Genomic DNA, 25,138 nt, shown 5'->3' with positions numbered 1-25,138 from the left:
TCACGGCGTCAAGATCTGTGCTTCAGGTTTCCTTTTTTTCTGTAGCCTCCACTTTCCTTGGTAACAGTGGTCATGACAACCAGCCAGGACACAGGAAATTGGAGGGGGGGGGGGTTGATACGCATGAACATGTTTGTTTATAGAAGGGACCAAGTTCAAAACAGGACTCTGGGTAAATTACACTATAATATTTATCATTAATAAAACTAATCATACATTAAATCAAGTGCTAACTTTTTTGGTGCATGCTAGTACTTCACTCCCTCGTACATTGTAAATTGTTTTGTGACTCACTACATTTTAGCTCTTAGTGTACAATTTGCCTAGTAAATGTCTCTTGGGGTCGAGCAAAACAAGGAGATATTATGAATGCTGGCCTGACATTTCAGAAATTTCATTTTAGGATTAAATGAAGTGATATCTTTTATTTTATTAATGCTCAAAGGCATTACATTTCAGGATTGGTAAATTGCACTAAACAAATACAGCTTAGACCAGTCAACCTTTGACACTGGTCCCCAATTACAAGATTGTATTTTGAAATGAAACGTGTCTTTGATTAACTTTTCAGTATTGCTTTGTATTTAGTGTACTGTAGTAGAGCCCACATATTCTCTGGCTCATATGGTTTACTTCTAACTAAAAAGGTGATGGAAGAGGTGCTAAGTAACTTAAGTTCCAATTTCCATTAGCTGTACTTTACTGGAGTTTTACCATTTTGTTCCCCCCCTTCTTCCCTACAGAGGAAAATTGTGATGGACTCAAATGATGTATTATTAGTCACACGGTGATACATAGGGGCGGCTGTAGCTCAGTTGGTAAGTTCAGTCGACCCTGAACTCACGGGATAAGCCGAAAGGACCAAAACAAAGTCACATGGTAGTACATAGTTATGGGAAAAAACCTTTGACCCTCCCACCTTTTACACATTGTAAAATTAGTTTTAAAAGTAAATAATTAAGGTTTCCTATGCATTTATATCTCATAACTTCCTTTCTGCTCTTTCTTGCACCTCATGAAATGTAAACACTTCTTCTGATACAACTTTGCTTTGATGCTTTCTCCTTGACTTAGATTTTGTCTTGCCTTGTACCTCACTTGTAAGTCGCTTTGGGTAAAACCGTCTGCAAAATTACTAAATGTAAAGGTTTCTGAAGTCTTTCCCCTCATTGGCCTAAACATTTTAGACGAGTGGAACCAGTGTGAACTAGACTTGTACGATCACGTCATCAGTATCAAGCTGAGTTTTTTAACATTTCTTAACATCAGTAGCTCTATTGAACTGATGCCCAGGTACATCAGTTAAATTAATACAATACCTGTGCTTTAAATACATTTTACAAGGTGCTTAATGTGGCATTTTGTAATGTAAGCAAGTATAATTGCACTGAGTTGGAAGTTCGTTTAATTTTGCCACCTGGCTCATTGTGACCCAGTAGTCTGCTGGACAGGTCTGTAATTGCAGTAAGCAAACATAATGTGCTTTGAAGATCAGTGTTTAACTTCAGAGTGATCAGGAGACCTTTACTGTGGTGAAGAATGCCATCTAGTGACAAAGTGCATGTACACCTGTAAATGGGATGACTAGCTTTGTGTATAAGCACCTTTTCAACAGTAGTAAAAAAGACAAGAACACACCAGTTAGATTATAGGCATAAAATACCAATTTATTACTTTGCACATTAACACAAGAATTCCCTGCAGGCTAAAGAAAAGAAAAAAAATTAAACATGTCACATAATAGCAATAACAGCAAATGAATGGCCTTCTGCTGGGGGCGGGGTTTGATCATGCCCCACGCTCAGAACTGGTCAATAAGGGTTCCATTCATTCATAGGATCACAACGTTCCATTCACAGAATTGGAACGTTCCAATTCTATGATTCTATTGCTATTAAACATTTCAACACAGCTTCAGAGACCACTAGCAGAAAAAAAAGAAAAAAAAATAGAGCTAAAACAACCCCCCCCCCCCCCAAAAAAAAGAACCAAAAGAAGAAAATTAAATTAAGATACACAATACACAATGTCAAATTACAAATCTGTTAAGAACAATATATCAAAGTGAGAGGAATTTAAAAATAATTCATGCTCTCTTTCTATTGGGGCACAGAAAGAATTCTGGGTCTCGTTTTTCAAAAAGGTTAAAAAGAGGTAATCCCACTCTTTGATGCCATAGGGACCCCTTCACAAAGAGGAAGTGCATTTGTGAGGGGCAGCAGAGTTGCCATGGAGACAGGACAGCCTCCACCAAAAGGCGTGGACACTGGTACGAACCAGGAACGAGGAGACAAAAACGGATGCTCGCTACAGTTACCTGGCAAAGAAGAGAGGGGTTTCGGTCTTTAACGGGTCCACGTTTGAAGAAAGTACCTCGTTTGAATTTGAACGCGACGCAAAGAACCAGAACCCCTCACCTCAGGAGAGCGTTTGTAACCCCCCCCCCCCATTACTGACATTTGTGTAGGAATTTTTAAAATATATCTTTGAGAGACTGAACAAATATTGCTAGCCTAAAACAGTCCCACTAAATTGATAAACATTTAACAAAAAGAAAAGCAATTATTTTTTTCTCTCATAAATATGATTCCAAAAGGATTTTTTTTTTTAAAAAAGGACAATAATCTGGCATGCAGGCGAGCAGTTTACAGTTTTTTTTTTTTTACTTTAAAAGGAAATTGACTAAAGCCTACATAACTATTTCACCAAATGCACATACCCACTGATTGATACAAGCAAATAAAATGAACCAAAAAAAAAAATTAAAATAAAACACAAACAAATAAAAGTACACAGACACAATAGCGAGTAGACCAACAACCACAATGAGTAGAATTATAGCTTTGTTTATCCACATCTGAAAACTGGAACTGGTTTAATATTGCTTTGCAATGTGTTATAAACAGGGAGTGATCCAATGTCGGCCTCGAGTTTAATGGTCAAGCTTTGTAATTTAAAATTCAACCCATCTCCATTAGAGATTCAATCACAGCCCACTTGGCTTGGTTAAACTAGTGCACGTTTTAAAAACTGATCTGCCCCCTTTAATCAGAGTAAAACTTATTGCATGCAATCCTTGGACAACACCTTCCCTCATCCCCCCCCCCCCCCCCCCCTTCTCATTTCCTGGGGCTCTACTCTCAGACCATGCCAACGCCCACGCCTTCAATAGGCAGGTGCTCAAACACATTCATAGTAAACCTGCTGCTTTACGGGTGGTTTATTACAAAAGGGTTTTCACTGAGCTGTCCCCCCCCAATGAGGCGTGAACGTCGACTGTTTCTACAAACCCCTCCGTCCCACATTTGCCCCACAACACCAGGGGGCACCACTTGTGCAACTGTCACCATCACTGATGCCACTACAGTTTCCATGGTACCGTTTTTGCTGAATGTATGTGCGTCCAAGGGCAGTGCTTATGCTCAATGTCAATTCATTTAATCCAGTGTTAAAAATGCATAAAAATATGAAACAAACACCGTTAAATAGTAGACTTTAAGATGGGTATACTTCAAATACACAGTAATAGAAACCATTTTAAAAAGTCTAAAATTTCAACTCATTGCTTATCGCAAACCGGTTTTAAAAATCCCTCACTTAAGTTCGCTCTGATTTCAATCCCTGATTGTCTCCATCGATCCAACACCAGCCTAGTTAACACAGCAGCAGATCTGTTTAACCAGTAGGAGTGCTACACAATGTCTCCAACCTGCTGCCAATCATTCCATCAATCAGAACCTACTGAGGAAGCATGGATGCATCCATCCTGGGGCCTACTTGTATTCATCTTTAGCCAGAATGCTACAAAAGTTCCAATTCAATGCTCTGCCCCTCAACCTGCAGCTCAGCAACTGAAGTCTATTCCTGAAGTCACACTAGTAACAATATATCTGGCTTTGCTGCCAACCTTAAAATTTCATCACAATAGTAACAACATCGACGACAACGATAACAACATCAATGGTAAACTACTAATTCTAAATTTTTAAGATATCCACAAAACATCTTATATTAAACTTACAAATCTGCTTTGTTGATTCGTATGTATAAATGCATAAAGGTAAGAGATTGAGAGTGCCCTCTGTTGCTCGCCTAGCATCCCGGGTCAGTGCAATGAGTTGGCCAGTATTGGCAAAGGAGACCTAAAAACTGTTGATTTCCGGCCTTTAAACTACTTTAAAAAAAAAAAAAAAAAAAAAAAAAGGAAAAAAACAACAACACCCAGCTGTATCACACATCTTTCAGGTAATCAGGTCCAAAGAAAAATAAGATCCCCTTTTCCACACAGAAAGACCGATAAGACCATACTGTGTTTAATGCCTTCAGCCATTCAACAGGTCCCAATGCTGAGCCAGTCACAGCCCAGACCACAGGTTACTACTGCTACACTTCAGACCAGGGTTCACTTACTACTTGAAGTGGATTAACTTACTTTTTTCCTGGGATTCAATGGTGTTTTTAGGCACCGAGGAGCAGCTGGCTTCCAAAAGGTGCCAATCCCGCTGATCCAGTGGCATGACCGGACTAATGCACGCGTTCAAAATGTAAATCAAAGCATTTCAATCAGTAAGTGACCCAGGACCGCTACAAATACCCACACCAGCCTCTGATGCCTGTTTAAGTCATATGTCTCAAAGTTGCTCTATAGATGTAAATATATGCTTATATGTACTGTATGGGTGAATATAAAAACAAATCTGAGGCATTTACAGCAGTTATCTCCTTGATTTCCCTTTACAATTCAGTGGCCTGCCATGAAACACACAGACACACATGTATATACACAGAGATTCTCTTTCTTACACACACGCACACACACACAAACAAACAAACAAACAAACACGCACGCACAGCAAAGATGGGGGGTAATAATGGGCATGGACACACAGGTCACCTCGCTTGTAAAAGACTGTAAAGGAGAAAAGGTTAAAACACACGCTCATAAAAAGGAAAATATATAATTATTCTCAAAAGGTCGACTCCCATCCATCTCTTTTCACATAGAGTTCCCTCCCCACCACCCAATAAACCCAAGACCTTGTGACAGATTTTGCCCAAAGGGGCTTTGAGGTAAAAGTAGATAAGAGTCCTGCTTAGCTGGAAGAGCTAAAGAGCTGCGCTGACATGGATTGTGCCAATCCACTCCCTCGCTCAGTGTATCTTAAAACACAAGAGTGCAGACATTCAAATAGAAAAAACAAAAACAAACTCAAAATAATGGCTCAACTTGTAGTATGTGTGTATGGTTTGTTTTTGTTTTTTCGTGTTCTTTTTCCTTTTGTGCACCGAGAACCCTCAGGGTTCACACAGTGCTGGATTGCTGGTTAGAAAGGCGGCTTGATTGGGAACGCTGGTTGGAGATTGTTCCATAAAACAGAGCCTGCTGAAAATTGGGACCCAGCAGGTTCTCTTGTCCAAGAGCCGCTTTGGTGCAGATTCAGAAAATGTAGAGAGTGACTATGAAGAGAAAGAGACAGACTACAAGGAAGGAAATGGGACAAGGAGGGAGAGACTGGCAAATAAGAGCTAAAAAGACAGAAAGAAAGGGAATCCGCTTATGGACTGGCTGATGTGCTTGCTAGCTCAGGCGAAGTACATGGTGTGCTGGGTATCATAGTGGATCTGAACTGCCTTGGCCAACGCCTGCGGGTCCCGGCCGTTACTCTGGCCCGAAACGTGGCTGCCTTCAGCACTGAAAGACAAAGACAGGATGTATTTTGACTTCGTCTGAATTAATATTTCAACAGCAAAATGCAGAAGATAAAGCGCTGAAAAGAAAACAAAGGTGGTTCGTCCCTTTGGTACCACACTAGGATCAATCTTAAAAAAAAAAAAAAAGCCTTTTCAACAATCTCTAATGCAACTTTACAATGTACCAAACCAAGTGAGGTTTTGTCAGTCAAAACTTAAGTGTTATGAGGTGGATTAATATTCAAACTATGGTTCCAATTTGTTTATGTCCAGGGATCATTTCATACTTCGCTGGTGTCCTCTCTGCTGCTCTACAGTCATTTATCCAACTGCCAAAAAAAAATGATTAACGCTTAATAAATCCTCACTTAATAGGAAGACAATGAGCCACAAAACAGCTGCTACAGACCTAAAATTATCGCACTACAAAAGACACAGTTATATATAAAAAGAAAAAACCAAGCAGCAAGTTAATGTAAAGTGCACCAGGGAGCTACATGTCCTGCAATCACTGTCGCAGTATATGACTTGATGGGTGAGAAACACGCAAATTCAGGAATGTGACAGACACAGGCAGACCTGTCTTCTCACTAAACTGCATCAAAACTGGTCTAATGTTGTAAGAACTTAATAATATTGCCAGTTTGTGAAAACGTTTTAAAAGCCATTACACAATAGGTTTGGTCCAACACAGTACTGGCAAGCATGATTTTAATTATGTACCATGAAGTAAAACAGATGATCGGGAAAGCCTCACCTGTCGTGGTCTTTGTCCACCAGGTGGTAGCGGGCTCGGAAAGCCACTAGCCTGGCGTAGTAAGCCGGCGCTGGGATGGAAACAGAGCGTGTGCAGCGCACATAGGTGTGGCAAAGCTGGTAGGTGAGAAGCTGCAGTTCATCGGCTGTGAAACAATTGTCATCCCACAGGACGTGGTAATGGGAGGGACGACTGGTTCCCTGAGAGAAAAGACAAGGTGACAGTAAATATCAAAACAGCAACGTTTCCTGCAATTCCTTCAAAGCTCTTCTGGTCAAACTTATATTTACTTTTCAGAATAACATTAGCTTAAGACACAAGCTCTGTCTTACATCTTACATCAATTTCGTGAAGCAGGTGAGCAGATGCACTCCATCTACTAACTGGTTAATTCTTTGAGGTTCATAAACATGCAGCCTAAGGCTCGACAGTAAAGGAGGGAAGAGAGCAGTTCTTTTAACAGAACCAAATGCTGCAATGTGAGCAAAGCATGAGAGTCATCACTGCTGTTACCACCAAGAAACACCGCTGTAAATTTGAAATTTTCATTTTTATAATGGAATGTACCCAGAATTTGTATTTTACCCCTTGACTTTTCAAGTTCCTGCATCATCTAAAAAAAAAAACAAAAAAAAAAAAAAAGAAAACAAAACGTAACTTTTAAGTGGAAATTTTATCAGTAAAACGGTGTGTCTGCCTGAATGTGTCACCTGAATCCCAGCATGGCTGCACAGGTAGAAGTCAAACTCGGACGGGTGTGTGATGGTGCTATCCACTGTGGTTCCTGCGGGGACATTGCCACTCTTGCCAACCTGTAGGGGTGGTCAGATGAATTACAGTTAAGCATTGTATTTAACAATACCGACAAAATATTACACATTGTAACAGAGCTGTAAACAGACCCTCTCAGCTTTATCAGAGCAGAAGAGCCGAGTGTGGTGACGCTTCTGGACCACGATGTATGTAATACCCGGCCTGTAATCCTCCTCCAGACTGATACATGCCTTCCGGATGGCTATCAGCTCCGGCCATGCAACCTGAAATATAATGGGGGGGAAATGTTGATGCATACTTGAAAAGCATCTTATGTAATCTTTTTCTGTACTGTTGTCAATTAACTATACTACAACAATCTAAATGGTAAATAGCATAAGCCACTTAACAGAGTGAAAACCTAAGGAAGGAATGAGGATGGCACATATACATATTCACTATAGTTAGCTTAGTTCCTGACAGCTGCTCTTTGTGTTTACATAAAAGAAATTTCACTGACACAGGACAAGGATGAGCAGGGAAGTATGAACACAACACTCACCTGTTTCATCTGTCCCTCAGACACGCCCCCACGGTAATAGATGATGCGTGTGGGCTTGAAACGGGTGGATTTGTAGAACTGAATGAGCAGCTCTCGCACCATGTTGGTCAAGTCTTGGATTACTTCCTGGCTAAAGAGCTGCTCCTGGAGAGACGATAATCTGGTTTAGGCTCAAAAGGGAGAAAAGAAAAAGTGCAGGAGACAGCAGTTTGACAGTTGAGCTCATTTTCACCGTTTAGCACACAGAGACCGAGGTTACCTGGGACATGTCTTGTCGAGATGTCTGGACTCGCACTGTGGCACAGTATCGGCTGGGGTGGCCATCCATGCTGCCCACCACCGCCGCTATGGATGGCTTCTTCCCATCCCCTGCTGGAGGATGTGTTACATCAGCACCCAGGAAAATGACTGGCTGCTGGAACACGGAAGGCCTGAACCACAAACAGAAAAAGGTCAGATGGGTCTTTACTACTTGATTCCAAGTCACACAAGTTAACCAAACCACAAATTCAAAGCTAATAATCGTTCCACAAAACAAATTAAATGGTGCTGACCTCTGATGAGGCACTAAGACATTGTTGATGCCTCCCAGCTTGGCGTTGATCTTGAGGCAGAGGTTGGAGAGAGTCTGTGGGGATGTCTTCACTACATTCTTCACCTGCACACACTGGGTGGCCATGCCCAGAAGGGTGTCACCTACCCGCTTCACCTCAGCTACAGAAGAGCAAGTTTATTTTCACAGAATCATGTCAAAGTGAATAAAAAAAATTGAATTCCTACACATCACATTCTTCCATCCTCCTATTTAAAAATTCTGCCTTTTCTTCGAAATAAAATTCAAAATAAGGAATTTCAATTTCTTACCATAAACTGGAGTTTTGCCAGGCAGGATGACCACAATAAGCTGCAGTCCTACATAAGACATTTTGAGGTGTTTGAACATGGGCTCCACACTGTCAGCTCCTTGGGCGTATTTACAGAAACATGGCTGGCCCTGAATGGGCATCCCAGCATCCTTGGAGATCTTTCGCAGCTGATCAGTGAAGCTCCTAATGAGATGCATTACATATCAGCGGTGTAAGTGTAGGTCAAGTGTGTTCAGAGATCTAGATACTTAGTCCCTGATTGGGATGCATTTACTATACATTTAATGAGATTAATCATGTTCATGGGCAAGGTAACATTAAACACAGTAGAGTTGGATCTGACAGGAATTACATTAGTTTGGAGAAATTAAATGAAATAAACTCCATCCATCCAAAACCTGCTGAGAGTCTTCACCACTTCTCCTTTTAGCTGTTCCCTTTCAGGAGTCGCCACATTGAATCACCTGCCTCCATCTAACCCTGTCCTCTGCATCCTCTTCTCTCACACCAACTAATCTCATGTCTTCTTTCACTACATCCATGAATCTCTTTGGTCTTCCTCTAGGCCTCCTGCCTGACAGCTCCAACCTCAGCATCCTTCTACCGGTATGCTCACAGTCTCTCCTCTGAACATGTCCAAACCACTTCTATCTGGCCTCTGACTTTATTTCCAAAACATCTAACATGAGCTGTCCCTCTGATGTCTTCATTCCTGATCCTGTCCATCCTCGTCACTCCCAAAGAGAACCTCAACATCTTAAGCACTGCCCCCTGTCTCTTCTTCAGTGCCACTGTTTAAGCTGTACAACATCACTGGTCTCACAAACATCTTTCTTGCTGAAACCCTTCACTCTGGACCATAAATATCAAACAGCTGGTCTTGCAAAAGGATCATTCTGGAGATTAAGTGCTAGGGGCTAAATGGTTTGGGAACTACAACTGTGAATCAGGAGTCTCATCTGCACTGGCCCCGTTTTGAAAAATTAATTTCTTACAAAAGTCTCACAACAAAATGATAGACGTGCATGACTTACTTGAGCAGGTCCTCACGGCACTGTTTCTGTGGGGCAAAGCAGGCCACAGCCCAGACCTTGATCTCAATGCCGGCATAGAACTGTTTCCCTCTCATGTCCCACACGCCCTGGTTGGGCGTGGCCACGGTTTTATTCTGCGGAGAGAGTCCCTACTCTCTTAGTCAACCCCCTGGTTAAGTAGGCCAATACAACAGGTACTAAAGCACAACCCACAGTTAGAGTTTCCCTACATTTACAAACATAATACATTTAAAAGCCCTCCCACATTATTTACAGCCCCCATACACTTGGCACAAATCAAGTAAACATAATCAAAGGGCCCCTGCTGTATAGAGATGGATTCAATGGATTTGGTACAAAATTTAAGTTTCTGCCCTGGCATAAAAATGCATTTGGCACCAGACATAAATTGAGCTAAGCAGCGTGAGGTTTGTCCAAAGAGAAAGGTTCAGTTTGTTACTGCCCCAAATATCCTAGTTTTTTTTTTTAAGTTTCTTTTCATATCAGGAGCTGTGAGAAACTGCAAACAAGAGAACTGTATCTACTTAAAAAGACATTAAGTTTGTGCTGCAAGATAGAGTGTGGTCGTGCATACAAATTCAAAGGGCAGAGGCTTTCACCTAAGTTAATAAGATTTGCCAAAGTCCATTAAGAGCCTTCATTCTATAAAACAAGTAGTCATGATTACCTCCTTTAGAGGAGTGTGCCGAGAAGTTTCTTCAACTCATTACAAGTCTGTACCATGATCAAAGTTTCAGAATGTAAAACTACCAAATAAACTGTTGTCAGCAATATGAAAAGTAAAACTCCACAGGGCATGTTGCACAAGGAAAAACTGCAGCCTTTCCCCATCTCTCATGTTGTGCACCGTCTCATCAGGGAGTGTGTGCGCACCAACATCAACATGCAAGTGAAAAAAAAGGAGCAGTGTGTGTATTTCATTCATACCAAGTGTGCTCACAGAAATGGGAAAAGCTTTCAGTTTCAATATAAGGGGATTTCACTGGAAGCCGATTAGACTCGATATCCCAGCAGGCAAGTAGCTACATTTTCAAAGACATTGTTTAAAAAAACAAAGACAATGTGTCATGATAGGATCTTTAGTAAATTAACCAATTTACAGTTCAGAGAACAGATAATGGGAATTAAGGTTGGCACTGGTACATATGGGTGCATTTCCCCCCCAAACAATCTACTTTTATGCTGTGAGGAACAACTATGGAAGCCCAGCCAATTGACTGAACCAATTTCCCCACAGGGATCATTAAAATTTCATCTCATCTTAGCAGAATCATTAAGCACTGCCATGAAATGAAGTGCTTTATTTCAGGCCCTGTAGTATTTAGTTTAACCCTTTCGTTTTCAAATATAGATCCAAATTCTTTTCACAGACTTTACAAGCCAGATTTTACTTGACGCTTGGTGGCTGAGAGTCTTCTCGTCATCCCATCAACAACACATCTATTTTTTTACATTAAACACAATCCTTGAACCTCATTCAGCCTTTTATCAGCTTATAACCAGGAAGCAAAATGAGTCAGCTCATAAATGTTTCCCAGTTACATTGTCTGCAGGAAAAATAAAATGTACACTTCTCTTCAGCATGCACTAGTTTATATAATCTAGTTCTCAACTGGCTGATTTGAGATTCGGTGGGTGTATCGCAGCAGTCTGCAGTCACTTGTTCCTCGTGTCCTTTATTCCACGTACTGACACTATTGAATCTTTGTGCAATCTTTGTGTACTTTTACTTTAAAATACTTAAAACTTGTCATTAAAGTGAAAGTGCATGTAAACACACTAAACAGACTGCTGAAATGAACCACAGGATTATTATTACAGGAGGTAAGTTCCAGGTCTTACAGGTCCACATATTAAACAACTGAATTTGACATCTAGTCAGCAGCTGAATTAAACGTAACACTTGCAAGTAATGGCTATTGTGTTCAGCCCAAATCTATGCATCAATCTCACCCTTTTAAAATCATTCTGAATATTCTTGTGTTAATATAGCTTATAAATGATAAAAGTATCCAATTATTAATTTTCAGACTGACCTTTGCAAACCTGGATCTTCCCCATGTCCCAGCATTCACTCTGATGCCACCCACCCCCACCCTTCTCATTCCCATCAGGCTTGTGCCCCTGCCCAGTACTCACCCTGCCACAGTCCCGCCCTGTGTCTGTACTCACCCGGCCCCCATACTGCAGCATGGGCGCTGGGAGGACACGCCCTGTTACTTCTGTCATGTCATTGTGCACGACAATGCCAAATTCCTTCAGATAAGGGTCCGGGCCCCCGACCATGCTGTTGCTTTTGACCTGCAATACATACAGAAATGCAATGAGACCTAACCAACAACAGTTTTGTTACAGCCGCAGAACTGCAAACACTTAGATAAAAATACGCCAAATGCCAGCTGCTTTTCTTATTTTCTTATTTCCACCCTTCTGAGGAAAACACCGCTCACCAGTCTGCTGATCTCTTCCTGTCTGTCGGGGGCTGAGCGAGCTGTGGCTTTGATCATGGTGGACGTTTGGTTATCCGTCAGTTTCTTGATACAGCGCTGGCCTGCTACTATGTTACAGACCTATACAGCAGGAATAAAATGTTTGATTAAAATAATCCAATCAGATAAGAGGTAAAAATGTGGAGAACTCAAATTGGAGAAGGTTGCACACAATTTTGTCAAACGCCTATACATTCTTTCACCTCAAGGGGAAGATAGGTGTGCTTCTGTTCTTGCCCTACTTGCAGACAGGGTAAATGTGGATATTTGAGCTGCAGATTGTACTTCTGCTTGAAATATTGAGCTACTGTGCACTCCATGGCTTGGCCATTCTCAAGCTGCAAGGGAAACCTGCGGGTAAATGGAAAATGTGGTTCAAGTCCATGAGTTTTGAGAGCAAAACCTTAAATTGCATACATTGCACATTTATGGAGGCCTGACAGTGTTTTTAACGTTGTATATTACTTTAAACATTATTGTGGATGTTGATGTGATGCCTGTTAAGTGCAGGTATGGCACTTACGTTTGGTGGCTGGCAGGTCGGCGTGTGACGTTACATACACGATACTTCCTCTTCATCTGTCCACAGTGTGTTACCTCAACTTTCAAGCCTGTTAAACAACAACAAAAAAAAAAAAATCAGGGTTAAGTTAAAATTAGCGATTATCTACTGGTATGGTACAACATTCAAATGTATACCGACAGGTCTCCCTTTCAGACATTTGATACAACTTTGTTAAACAAACCTAAAAGGAGAATGAAGACTGTTTACAAGTGCCTGCCTTAGAAAATATGCAACTGAAATTTCACACGCTCTTCAAAAGTTGAACAAATCTTTAAAAATGCCATTAGTTTGGGCAAGGTTGTTTGGTGACTCACTGTGCAGTAACAACAACAATAGTGGAAACAAAGAGACCAGTGTAGCTTGAAGTATCATTAACTTTTATGAACACTAATGCTTTTATGTAGGAGATCTTGTATAAATGCTTGCGAGGATCTTCTCATTTGAAGCTTCCTTGTTTCTGTTCAAAGGAAGAAACATTGTCTCTTGTTCCCCTGAGGTTAAAAACAAGTGTTCAGCATCAGTGTAGACTGAGCAGTGTGTGTATATTCAGTGTGAACACAAAAGAATTATGTCGGGAGTGGGTGTAGTTCGACTGCATAAAAGCAAACCTACATGTGCCTTGCAGCTCCACACCTACATGTAATCTCTGATTCACTGTGTATCCAGAGGTTGTGGTTGTGTGTATAATGCATGCAGGTCTGTTAATTCCGGTCTCTCATGTGGCGTTTTAAATTCATAAGTTGCGTGATGACTGACTGTTTGCTAGTAATGAACACTCACCTCTTATTTCCTTGGTGAATTTGACACGCTGCGAGTCAGTCAGTGGTTTGGTCTGTTCGTTGATGTTCTGTATATCGAGCACCTCACACATGAACTCTATCACAGGCTGAGCACGGTAGAAAGCAGTGGCTGACACTGTGGGATAAAAGATCAGCCCCGTAAAGAAATACTAGAAGCAAGGTAATTGATAAAAAAACAAAACAAAACAAAAAACATTTCTCATCAGGAAGAGCTTCTCCAAGACCATAAGCGCTGGGAGTGGGGATGCAGCCGTGACATGAAGAATGAATTAATTCAGGCATTTAATAATGGCTACCGACCATTTAACATCTTTACAAATGAGCAACGGTGTCTCCTCAATTTGACACACATCAGTCTTGTTAGCACTTCATGAACACAGGTTCAGGTGTTCTTTACATGCTAATAAATCCCTGACACAGTAATTTGGTCTTGCTGCAAAGTGGACATCTCAATGATCTCTGCAGTAAATAGATCTAGGAACTAGATTGAGTGCCAAATGCTATGTCAAATATTGACGTTTAAATTTCAGAAGCCTGTAAAGAATGTATTAGACTGACCAATTCTGAGTCTTGCTAGATGAGGTTTTCTTGCAGCAGGAGTAAGATTTGGCTGTTATTTTCTGGATTGTTTTGCAAAAGCACTGTGCATTTATTTTCCTGTTACAATGACCAAGTGGGGGCTATGGCTGATGAGAGGAAAAACTGACCATTGTTTGTATCCACGCTCTCTGCAAGTCAGTACAGGGATTCAGCATGGCACTGCTGTTCGTAAGACAAAGATCCTTTATGAGGCAAGGTGCATCACTCCACTCAATATTTAGAGTAAACCGTTTTAGTTCTAGTGCAAACCCCATCTATCCTATCAGCTGCTAGTTAAATGTTTTCTATTAATACTAAGAACTTTTGATAGAAATATTAATTATACTACTGTATTAAAACAACTCATAAGTCATGGATTCAGGATGCATAAAAATAACTAATAGTTTTTCTTTAGGCACATCAGTTGCCCCACAAATAAAAGTAAACAGATTGTTTAAATAGCGCAACCTTGTTTACAAGAGCACACAGTTCATACATCTGGCATCTTAATTTTGCTCTCAAAAATCCATCTGACTGGTGCACTTAACTTTCAGATTTCCAAGTTATTCTTGCAGGGAGCATGGCCCTGGGCCACCTTAAGGGTTTGAGGTACACTCACCACAGTGTCATAAAACCCTGTGGGGAACACCGACTCCAAACAAATTTAAAAATCACAGCCAGAGCAAATCAGCTCTGCTCACTTCTTACCATCGATGTTGAGCATCATGTTCCACATGGCAGGACGGACAGACTGATGGAAACCAAACCACACCTCTCTGCCTCCACCAAGAGGATGATAATAGCCCTCCGGAGGGGAGAAAAACGAACGCCCCACTGGAGTGTACCTTTGTGCACAATCAGAAGATTAATTACTAAAGATACATTCAAATTGAACAGTTAATGTTACGAACAACCAACTGTATTTTTTAATTAAAACTATGGCTCAGAATTAAGATATAGTTCTGGTTATAGGTTATAAAACTAAAACGTCAAACTGAGATTGCTGTAATAATTTCTACATCGGAGGTGGAACTGTCCAAATTCCTAACCTATCAACAGTAATATTAAGGTAATGAATCAAATTTATCAAGCAAATTAGTTTTGTAGGAGTTAATAGAAGCTCTGAAAACACTAATGTGTCCTAATCTTAATCAAAAGGTTTAACAGTTTTTTGTCCTTTAGGTTTATCCTGCGAGTTCAACAGTCTAAAGGTAAAAAGGGTTGGGGTTTTTTTTTGGTTGGTTTTTTAAACGGGTATACCTGAGGACATGGAGCCCACTCAAAGTAGCCAAATATTCATAAAATCAAATCTAACAAATGTTCAATATTTGTCAGGAGTGTATTATTTGAACCATATGCACAGAAAAAGTATACTCAATTTCAGAACAGTTATCTGGGATTGAGCACAACTATCAAAAGCAACACTGTGTATTTCAGTTTAAGAAAAGCCGCTGATAGAGTATGTTCCCTGAAAATAAATCCCTGTAAAAAAACAAAAGCAAAAATTTAACTAAATATCCAATTTAGTGTGATAGTTTTGATAAGATGCATCGCACAGGAAATTAATAGAGAAAACACAAACAGTAATAAACTGTCAACACATATAAAAGGTGCAGATGATGTGTATGTGTTTGGGAAGGAGAGACTGATGACTAACTGTACCTCATGGAAGGCAGATGCCGTGTGATGACATCCAGAGCCTGAACGGAGTCTTCCGGGACCTCGTTAAGATGACCCGACAGGGCTTCTAGTAGCATCTGAAGACTGACCACAGACACCCACTGCAAAGACACCTTGAACGTCTGATCCTTCCCCTCGCCTGGCAGAGTCACCTCCAGGTCCACCTAAAGATGAAGAGAGGAAGGAAAACAAAAGATAAAATGACTGAGGACTAGGTCACAGGGAGTGAGACAATACCTAGTGGTACAGCAGACATAAATGAAATATGTCTGCTAAAACATGTGGGTGTCCACAGAATCAAAAGGTTCAAACAAGAAGCCAAACGGTCATAAGTCATAAATCTCATTTTGTAGAAGCAGGACACAGAACATTATGTCTGTGATTTTTGCTTGCCTTGTACCTCACTTGTAAGTTGCTTTGGATAAAAGCGTCTGCTAAATAACTCAATGTAAATGTCACATTAAGGAACAACTCCGCTGAAGTCTAATCAAATAATACTTAAGCTTCAAAACATGTACACAGTAAGGGTTTTGTTTGAGTTTTTTCAATTTCTCTAATGCAAGTATCCCCTGCTCATAATGAAGTAGCTAAAATACAGACATCTCTTACCATTTGCATAAATCTAAATAAAACAAAGCATTTAAAATGACTTTAATAAAAAATAAATTAAACAAAAAACAAACAACAACAACAAAAAAAAAAACAATGACACCACGCGGAAATTACGCTTACACAATGCAACAAACTGGACAGGTTAATCAAAAAAATAAAAAAAATAAATAAGAATTAAGTGTCATTCAAGCTGGCAAGCTTCCACTCAAACCAACAAATATCTTGTTTTTCAGCTCAACCTAACACACTTGAATATTTTGCATGCCTGCCACTTCATTCATAGGATGTGAGCAAATCACTTGATGGTGCACAGGAAAAACTAGAGATAGCGCTTAAGAATCTGTGTTTGTGTTGATGACACAAGGGTCAGGTGCAATACCAACCCGGTCTCTCCCTATTGGCAGTGGATGTGCCGTGTACATGTTTCTCTTCCCATCATATCCAGGCTGTCTGTCTCCAAAGATCTGCATCTTGAAGTGCCGCACCATCGTGTCCACCACCTCCCTGGAAGACAGAGGGAAAGCATGTAGACACACAAAGCACTGTACCACTAACTTCTTTATGGCGACAATAAAAATACTCATGCAATTAAGAAAACGATTAAATTAATCCTATTTTGTCTATTCATGTGAAAGACTAGTTAGATGTGAAGATAGTTTTAGGAAAAGTAATTTTCCATGTGGCATTTATGCTCAGACCTTGTGGTGATGATTTACCTGTTGACCCTCCGAGGCCGTTTCTCAGGTTTGATGTCGATATCATAGTGATAGACATCAATCTTGGGAATCTGAACCTGGAAGTGGTTGGCAAGGAGCCGGATGGGTTTACCCACCGTGCCAAGGCCGGGACGCCGTGGAGGCTGAAACAGAGACGTAGGGGCAGGCGGGCCTGGAGAGAACAAAGAAGATTATTACACTTTAAGTTGCTGATTCTCTACACAATTACCACTGTGATAGGGTTCTTGCATTTGATATTGCCAATTAGTACCTAATGATAACAATACCAGTTACTTCAGATGGTGAACACATACATTAGTTCTTTACCTTCCAGCCAGTATATTATTGCCCGGTAAAATATGTAGAACAGAAACACAAATGGCTACGTTTAAAATTAAACACAGATTGAGAATAATTCTGGAAGTTGTGGACAATGAGTGTAGGCTTATCGCTTCATTAAATGTGAAATTTGAAAGATGAATTTACGCTGCATAACCCCAAGCTTGTTGAAAACAATGCAATCAGTGGTACCTGCTTGAATGCACTGAAATGGCCCTTACAGGCCAAGAGGCGCTCATACACGCCTTGATTGTTCGGTAAATCTGGCCCCTGACCTACACGGGTCAACAAGAGGCTGACAAAACAATGACCTCCAATTATCCTTCAGCCCGCCCCACTGCTCCACCCAGACACACAGGGCACCCACCCCTCACATTGAGACAAAGACCGACCTCCTCTCAGACAGACAGCAGCAGGGCCATATGGAGGGGGTGCCACACTGAGGGGGTCTGGGATTACCGTTACATGCAGTACAGGCCACACATATCTGATGATGATATGGAACAAAGGTGTGGTGCATGGGAGTCTTAGACTATACCATTAAAAGCTGCAGATGCCAGAGGTAAATAAGGTAATAAAAGCTTTATTACTTAAAACCAGCAAACATGAAGCTCAGGTCGTATCTAGCTGTAGTCAACTAAAAGACAATTCACATCTTATACATTAATATGGCAGGAGGGAGATAGAGTGTCAAAACGTACAAGAATATCTGCAAAATGGAAAAAAAAAACTGAACAAATAGTCAAGAATAAAAATGTATATGGAATAAAAGCTAACATAATACAGCATTGGTGGTACTGAGGTGGCTGCTTAATGCTTTTGTCAACCAACAGCCAGGGGACTGTGGGGGTCCTCTTGAACTCCGTGCACCCACACGCTCCAGTTAGCAAGTGAAGCGCGAGAGCATGGACAATCAGGACCCTCCCAGCGCTTCCTGAAAACACACTTCCCCAAGTTGCTCTCACATAGCCTGGGCCCCAAATCAGGTCCCGTGCTCCCTCCCTGCTGCCCACTCCTCCTGCATCCCAAAAACCATTAGCTTGACTGTAACAGCATTCAGTTTTTTGTTAATCGTCCCGTTTATGATACAACCTCAAATAAGAAGCCAATCGTTACGTGGCTGCTATTCTTTGTCACGACTTGACTAAAAATGATGATGATTCACCCCTTTCTGTCCAAGTGGCCTGTTACTGATGGCAACAAGTGTTGCACGCTATGCTGCAAACTGGCCAGCTGAACACTGTGCATTTAGCTCTGCATTATGCCTCATGTGCACGCTACATTGTAAGTGCACTGCAATAGTCATGTGGGACAGGAACATTTTCCCTCCATTTTGGTGGTTTGTGTTCATAGTGTGGATGTAAAGCCAAACATGCAGGAAAATGTGTTTATATAACGTTTGTCGTTCTATAGTTGTTCTATATAGTGGAGTGGACCAAAACAAAAATGAACACAATAAAAAGTGCGCTATTGCATTTACAGCTTCCAAAATGATATTTATGAGCTTTGGAACACCACATAAAAAACATTTTAATACCAGTTTCACCATAAAAAGTGTCCCAGTTGGGCTGATACAGCCTGGAATTTATTATTTTTTAATACTCTCTAGCAGAGTTAGTTAAATCAACAGCTGTATCAGATCTAACTCATAGGTGTATAAATCAGTAACAAAACATTTTATAACTAACATTGTTTCTCGAAGCAGGCGAGAGAAAATAGTAAAACTTGGGTACATTAATTTTTAAAGCTTCAATAGCTTCTTAAGTGTAAATGCAATGCTCCCAGGACTCAAAGCTCTGCAGGCGCAGTGTGGTGAACTGTATGATACTGTACACAGGTTTCTAGTTTTCTGCTAAGTGGATGTACAGGTACATATACAGAGGAGTTTACTCCGTTTGTGAAGCACACGGAGTCTTCCTCTCACACTTTCACCAAAAAGAGTGGTACCTATATATAGCATCCTCAGCTGCCACACTACCATGCTTAGAAATGTGTGTGCGTCTCTCTCTCTCTCTCTCTCTCAGCATAAAATGCCTGAACCCATCATTGCTCTACAAACCACTTACTTACCACCTATGAGGACTTCAAATTAAGAGATTCAGGCTTTAAACTTATATTATATATAAAACATCCAATCGTTTTTCACATTTTTTTTTAAATTGTACTCATGCATGAAGCTTCAACCAAAGATCGTTTGGCACCTCTTTGCTTTAAAAGTCAACTAGTATTCTGTACGCCAGTAATGAACTGGAGCAATTTTTGGGGAGAACGTGTCCTTTTAGTATTTTGTGTTGCTCCAGAGAGCCTGGCTTACATTCATGCAAATGAAAGAGCCCCAACCTGGACAGAACCTTTCATGGGTAAAAGATGGGCACAGACAAGTAGTCATAAAAAATTCACCATCAGGAGAAAACTGACTCAGGATTAATATGCTATGACCGTGGAGGCCACCCAACAGAGAGTACAACTTTAATGTCAAAATACACAGAAGACATATCAATGTTTAAAAAACAAAACAAAAAGGATTAAATTAATTCCTCCCTGAATGTCACACATGCTATAGTTTCATGTTTATTTAACAAGTCTGTATAACTATGTACATGTCAAAAGCTAATTATGCATTTTGTATGTCCCATCAGGAGGCATAAAGTGCATTATTTGTCCAACAGGATAACTCATCAAAATAAGATTTAAACTGAGTCAGACATCACAGACCACCCTGCAGACTTGATAAAGGTGGGCTTGGTTTAAGCAATCCATCAAGTGATCTTGCTTCATAAATTACGCTTCAGCTTCTAGGGAGACATTGTCTCAAAGACAGAGTTGCATCTACTTGGGAGTCACAGAGGCAGTGAAATTAGCTTTTCCAAGCACAGAAAATGACAGATGCACTTGAGGCTTCTTATGTAGTCCATGTGCATCTTTCAGCTCTGGATCCAATTTGACCACTGACATGTTTTAAGAGAACACAACGTGGTACCAAGATTATCGCCTGCCTGTCTTACTACGCACATTTCTCTCCACTGTTTGAAAAAGCATTCAACTGCATGCAGAAAACTCACATTTGCTGAGCTGGATCTGCTACTCATGCACTGTGGAGCCTACTAATGGCATGTGTGTCCCTGTAACAACATTGTGATCAAGCAAAGAGCCAGCTGGGCTTAAGATAAGCACGAGGATGGCTGCCTGGCCTGTTGATGACTCAGAGGCAAAACACACTGAGCAGGGAGCGAGCGAGCTGACGCCTACACCTGCAGGTCACCTGGATTACAGTACCACAGTGGACTGTAGACAGTCCCGATATCATTGACAATCTGGAAATATGGTGAGTTCAGACACTTAAAAAAAAGGAAGCACTGTTCACAGTTTTCTAAAGCAATTCGTAAACCAACTACATGGAACAGCTCATACATCTGACTGTCCCAAATATTACAAGATTGTAGTTACACCTTTATGTTTATATAAAAGGTGTAACTTTACATATACTGGGATAATCAAGAATTTCTCATCCTTGCAACTGATCTTCTTACCTCCTATCACATCTTCCCTGAAACAAGTCATGCATTTATGCCAAATTTGTATTTGTGTCATTGTGTATCTGGACATTGATACCACACCTCCAGTTGAAAATTTGGGGGGGAAAAATAAAATAAATAAATAACTAAATCCAGATATAACCAGCTGCAGACACACCAGACACATACCATGCATCATTACATCTAACATTCAGTGGCCAAGCAAATTCTAGCCACATTATATAAAACCCCCTCAATAATGTATGTTTCTGAAGAAATGTGCTACAACTAAAGCAGAGCAGGGTCTATTGTTGAGTCACGGAATCCAGTTGTGGTGCAATCTTCACAACTACACATCATCCAACTTCCTAATTTAACCAAACACCACGTCGGCATTGTCAGAGCTGAACTACCACTAATGCACTAAAGATATAAACGTGTAAAAAAGGCTAGCAAAGGCACTCAAGTGGACCATAAGTGAAAACCTGCAAAAATGACACTTAGAATCTGCCTTGTTGATCAACTAGATCAGTTTCAGTTCTGCAAAGTCTATATTACTTATCAAAACTGCTGGAAATGCATGTGTAACAGGTCTGCCTTTTGCCTGGGCACAAAACCCATATAGTTATTTCAAATGACAAACTGCATTCATACTCCACTTTGCAAGATAAACGTGTATTAAAAACACCATTTTAGGTAGGATTATTTACCATCTGGTGTAAATCCAAAAAGGTAAGACTTGAATTTTGAAGTGCAGCTGCTGCTGTAATTAGAAAAGATGTTGTGCTACAATGAATTCACACATGTGCACAAACATTCCCCTGGACCCTCACATAGCGACATGCATGCGTTAAATATAAATCCTTTATAGTGTAATAACGCCAAATGCGCCCTAAAATATTACATTTGCGTGTATCTAGTGCCAACACATTTATTTTACAGATGTGTGCGGACACAAAGCCAGTCAAGACAAAAACAAACATTTCTTTTCTATAGCAAAACAAACAAAAAAAAACGTTTGCGCTGCAAAATGCATTGAACTGGTCCAGAAAACGAACAATTTGCCTCTAACGGGGACAAACATATTTTGCATGTTATGACAAAAGACTCGTTGTATCAAAGGGTGTACAGGTGTGTGGCCTCCTCTCCTCTGCCAAACCACTGCACCGCTGCAAAATAAGTGCCTTTGTTATTATATAGGCGATGGATACTATGTAGCTGGCCTGCAGATCTGATCGATAATAGCGCCATCCATCCCTACTGTGCTCCCACGGGCGCATGGCTGCAGCCCAAGGAGAGGCGCGTAAACCACTGACAGCATTTCATAATAAAACATTTCATTAGAAGGCACAAAACGCGCACGTCTGTTCATTTGACGACTGTAGCATGTGTTTTATTGGCATTCATTTTGTTTTTCCACCCACCGCTGTCATCTTGGACGGGGGCAGCCCGAAGAGACACACTGTTCCTGATGGCGATGGCAAATTCGAATGCTTTAAAAGGAAAAGGAATTTCACCCAGGCGCGATTTTTTGGACATATTTCGACGAACTGTGTGGTCTCGTAGCAGAAATGGGTCGTAATAATGGGACCACAGGGAACCACACCGTGAATAAACATCAACGTAAACACACTACGACGCGGAAGGAAGGAGGAAGGAAGGTCCTAGTTAAATCCCCACTCACACAATGCCAGCCCCGACACGACGAGACGAGCGTGCTTCAGATAAATAAACTCGCGCGGGTGGACAGCCGCCGAAAAAAAAACCAAAACAACTCGTTCAGTACAAACAACGAACCCGTCCTTCCGCTCGATGTAAATAAAGCCACACATACACACACACTCGGGCTGGGCCTCGGTTTGTTTTCCCGTCAGCGCGTCGAGGCCTCGCTGCAGCCGCGGCCCCCAGTGAAGCGACGTATTTGCGCAACCGCTCCTCGCACACGGCTCGCTCTCTCCTCCACTCGCTCCTGAAATAACAAAAGTCTTACCGGGTCCGAGGGCTTCCATGGCCGAGGCCTCTCTCTCCGTCTCTGTCCCGGCCTGGCGGCTCCGTACCGACACTGAAATTGGGGGCGGTATCGCGAAGCTTAATGTGACTAATATAAGAAAAGAGAATATAGATAAATGCGTGGATGACGCCTGGCTGGACTGACTGAACTGAGCTACCGCGGCTGCTGCTTCTGACGATTTGTAACAGCGCATGCGCCAGATAGAAGCCACGGGATTCGTTGTGCGCCTGCGTAATTTCCTGCGCCGCACTGGCAATCATTATATGTTGCGGGGAAAGTGGGTAGCTGCGGGATCGTTACAGACGTCCATACACTTAGGTAAAAGTGCTCGTCTGAAAAGTACGCTACTACAGGTACCATTTCAAATCCTTTACTTAAAATGAAGTACTAAGTAATTGCTTTTCATTTACTTTAAGTTTAAAAAAAAAACGGACTGAGTTACTAGTAGAAAGAATTCAAGAAATAAACCCGGTAAAAGTAAATTTAGTACAGTACCTACTTATTTAATTTAAATAATTATTATTTAAGAAAATATTCACCAAAAATAATGTCCAATAATATGTCTGAAGCATTTTAGTATTATGGCCGACACGGAACAATTTTTAAGTACTTTATAGCCTTTGATATGTACTTTAATAAATAATTGGCTTTTTTGAATGTTAAATATCTGTGTCCATTGTACTAATCTGTGGTAAATATGCAGTCCATATAATATACAGTAAATCTAGACATGCACATTAACAACGGACTGCATTTCTATTGGAAATAAATTGGAAATTATTTTCAATAATTAACTATTATAATATATATATTCGAACAATAATTATGTGCAAACCCCAAAAATGATAAAAAAAAACATTTAAAAACTGACTACAACAACCAACTCCAAAGTTTGCATCCCTTTAAACCCTTATAACCACAGGATTTACTCACACATTAGTAGTTTTTAAGTTCCGTACATTTAGAACAAGAAAGACAAATGCAGTTGACATGTTATTCCGTTGGACGTTTCTTCCTCTTTCCTCATCCCCGCCCGGCCGCGCATTCCCGGTCTTTAAATTAGGTTGGTACGTGGCTAACTCATCAGAGGGGGCGGATACAAAGGTTCCTAAACGGACCAATGACAAGCAAGAACTTGACAATTGACACCTCGGTGACGAAAAAACTGCGGGCCAGCTGTTAGGACGCGCGAAACATTGAAAATTCTATTCGGTGGAACAGGCGGGAGGAAGAGCAAGAACCCGGGCTCTACGTTTTCTTAATGTGCTCTAAAAAAAAGTCTAAAATAGTCTTTGCCACGCAGACATTTACTTATCGACGTCTGTTGTGGCTCCTGAGATACGACGAAGCCTTGACTCATTGACGAAAGAGCGTAAACTACCGGCGGACAAATATGAGCCTACTTTTGTCTCAACAACAGGTGCGGGAATATCAAAAGCCAGTTTGCTTATCAAATGTATTTATTTTGACATTATTAGACTGACATATGCGTCCCCGATAGTACAACACTGGAAACATTTAAAATGTTCCTAGATCAAAGCTGTTTAGTATTGGCTGTCATTTTTAGCGGTAGCCAGTTAGCTAGCTGGTTAGCATTGTTTTAGCCAGCCTTTGCTTGATTATTGACGTGACTTGAGCCCGTCAATCAGTGCATGATTGTACGACGTTTTAGTTTTGGCTGCTATTAAAGCCATAGATATAAGTGGGATGCAATCCAGAGCATCCCTTACATAAATCAGTAACTTGTGATGTAGTTGGATACCTCAGGCTAGCTAGCTGGAAACATGGAAAGGAAGCCATGTCGCTAGCCAGCTTGTGCTCATTCTTTGGTTTATTGCTACGCGCCACGAATGTAATGTAACAGCCATTTGGGTGACTGAAGTCACACAATCAATCTTAGAAGCTACTCTTTTTCTTTTGTTTTTGACAAATATAGACACGTCCTATAACTCTGGTATTCATTGTTCGTAAGTACAGTTTAAATAATAATTAATAGTCTGGCTTTGACCAAAGACACAATATATACCATTTGATGTGGAGCCTCATGGTTTTAATAATCAAATACTACAGATATGAATGTTTTTTCTGCCTAGACTGAGGAGGTCCCAGTTGTGGCCCAAACTGCAGCAGAGAGTGATTCAGACAGCG

At 40.9% G+C, this 25,138-nt stretch overlaps 2 protein-coding genes across 11 annotated transcripts in view; one reads left to right on the top strand and one right to left on the bottom strand.

The window, feature by feature from the left end:
• Positions 1-1,641: 1,641 nt before the first annotated feature.
• Positions 1,642-23,141, bottom strand: ago4 (argonaute RISC component 4). 9 transcript variants are annotated; one of them, XM_067496183.1, is made up of 19 exons: positions 22,970-23,141; positions 17,126-17,297; positions 16,793-16,913; positions 15,780-15,961; positions 14,826-14,962; positions 13,519-13,653; positions 12,697-12,784; positions 12,377-12,524; positions 12,135-12,254; positions 11,824-11,985; positions 9,664-9,812; positions 8,628-8,812; positions 8,318-8,477; positions 8,023-8,194; positions 7,764-7,907; positions 7,351-7,485; positions 7,159-7,260; positions 6,449-6,648; positions 1,642-5,692 (listed from the first exon to the last, which is right to left on the bottom strand). In XM_067496183.1, the coding sequence occupies exons 1-19, from the start codon at positions 22,986-22,988 to the stop codon at positions 5,584-5,586; spliced, it is 2,640 nt and encodes an 879-aa protein (XP_067352284.1). In that variant the 5' UTR covers positions 22,989-23,141; the 3' UTR covers positions 1,642-5,583. The 9 variants fall into 9 exon arrangements, with proteins under 9 accessions (XP_067352284.1, XP_067352301.1, XP_067352293.1 ...); XM_067496200.1 differs by having other exon boundaries at positions 9,664-9,797; positions 11,857-11,985; XM_067496192.1 differs by having other exon boundaries at positions 9,664-9,797; positions 22,970-23,140.
• A 21-nt stretch (positions 23,142-23,162) lies between these two features.
• LOC137122598 (claspin) overlaps positions 23,163-25,138 on the top strand; it is a 13,079-nt gene continuing 11,103 nt past the window's right edge. The window contains exons 1-3 of one of the 2 annotated variants that reach the window (XM_067496132.1): positions 23,163-24,410; positions 24,927-24,957; positions 25,084-25,138. The exon at positions 25,084-25,138 is cut by the window's right edge and continues 63 nt beyond it. Coding sequence is in view for 1 of the 2 variants with exons in the window: in XM_067496123.1 (XP_067352224.1) it covers positions 24,384-24,410; positions 25,084-25,138 (82 nt within the window). In the remaining variant the exon portion in view is untranslated. The remainder of the gene's footprint in view (positions 24,411-24,926; positions 24,958-25,083) is intronic. The other variant, XM_067496123.1, reaches the window with a different exon arrangement.

The sequence above is a fragment of the Channa argus genome, chromosome 1, assembly GCF_033026475.1.
Source record: "Channa argus isolate prfri chromosome 1, Channa argus male v1.0, whole genome shotgun sequence".
Lineage (NCBI taxonomy): Eukaryota > Metazoa > Chordata > Actinopteri > Anabantiformes > Channidae > Channa > Channa argus.
Note: the sequence above shows the minus strand (reverse complement) of the source record. Positions and strands in the feature narration are given on the sequence as shown.

Coding starts and splice junctions, on each gene's coding strand:
- ago4 (XM_067496145.1), bottom strand. CDS start 22,518: ATGTCCAAAAAATCGCGCCTGGGTGAAATTCCTTTTCCTTTTAAAGCA. Junction 12,525..12,696: donor CGACCTGCCAGCCACCAAAC/GTAAGTGCCATA, acceptor ATTTACCCGCAG/GTTTCCCTTGCAGCTTGAGA. Junction 9,813..11,823: donor CAGGGCGGGACTGTGGCAGG/GTGAGTACTGGG, acceptor CTAAGAGAGTAG/GGACTCTCTCCGCAGAATAA.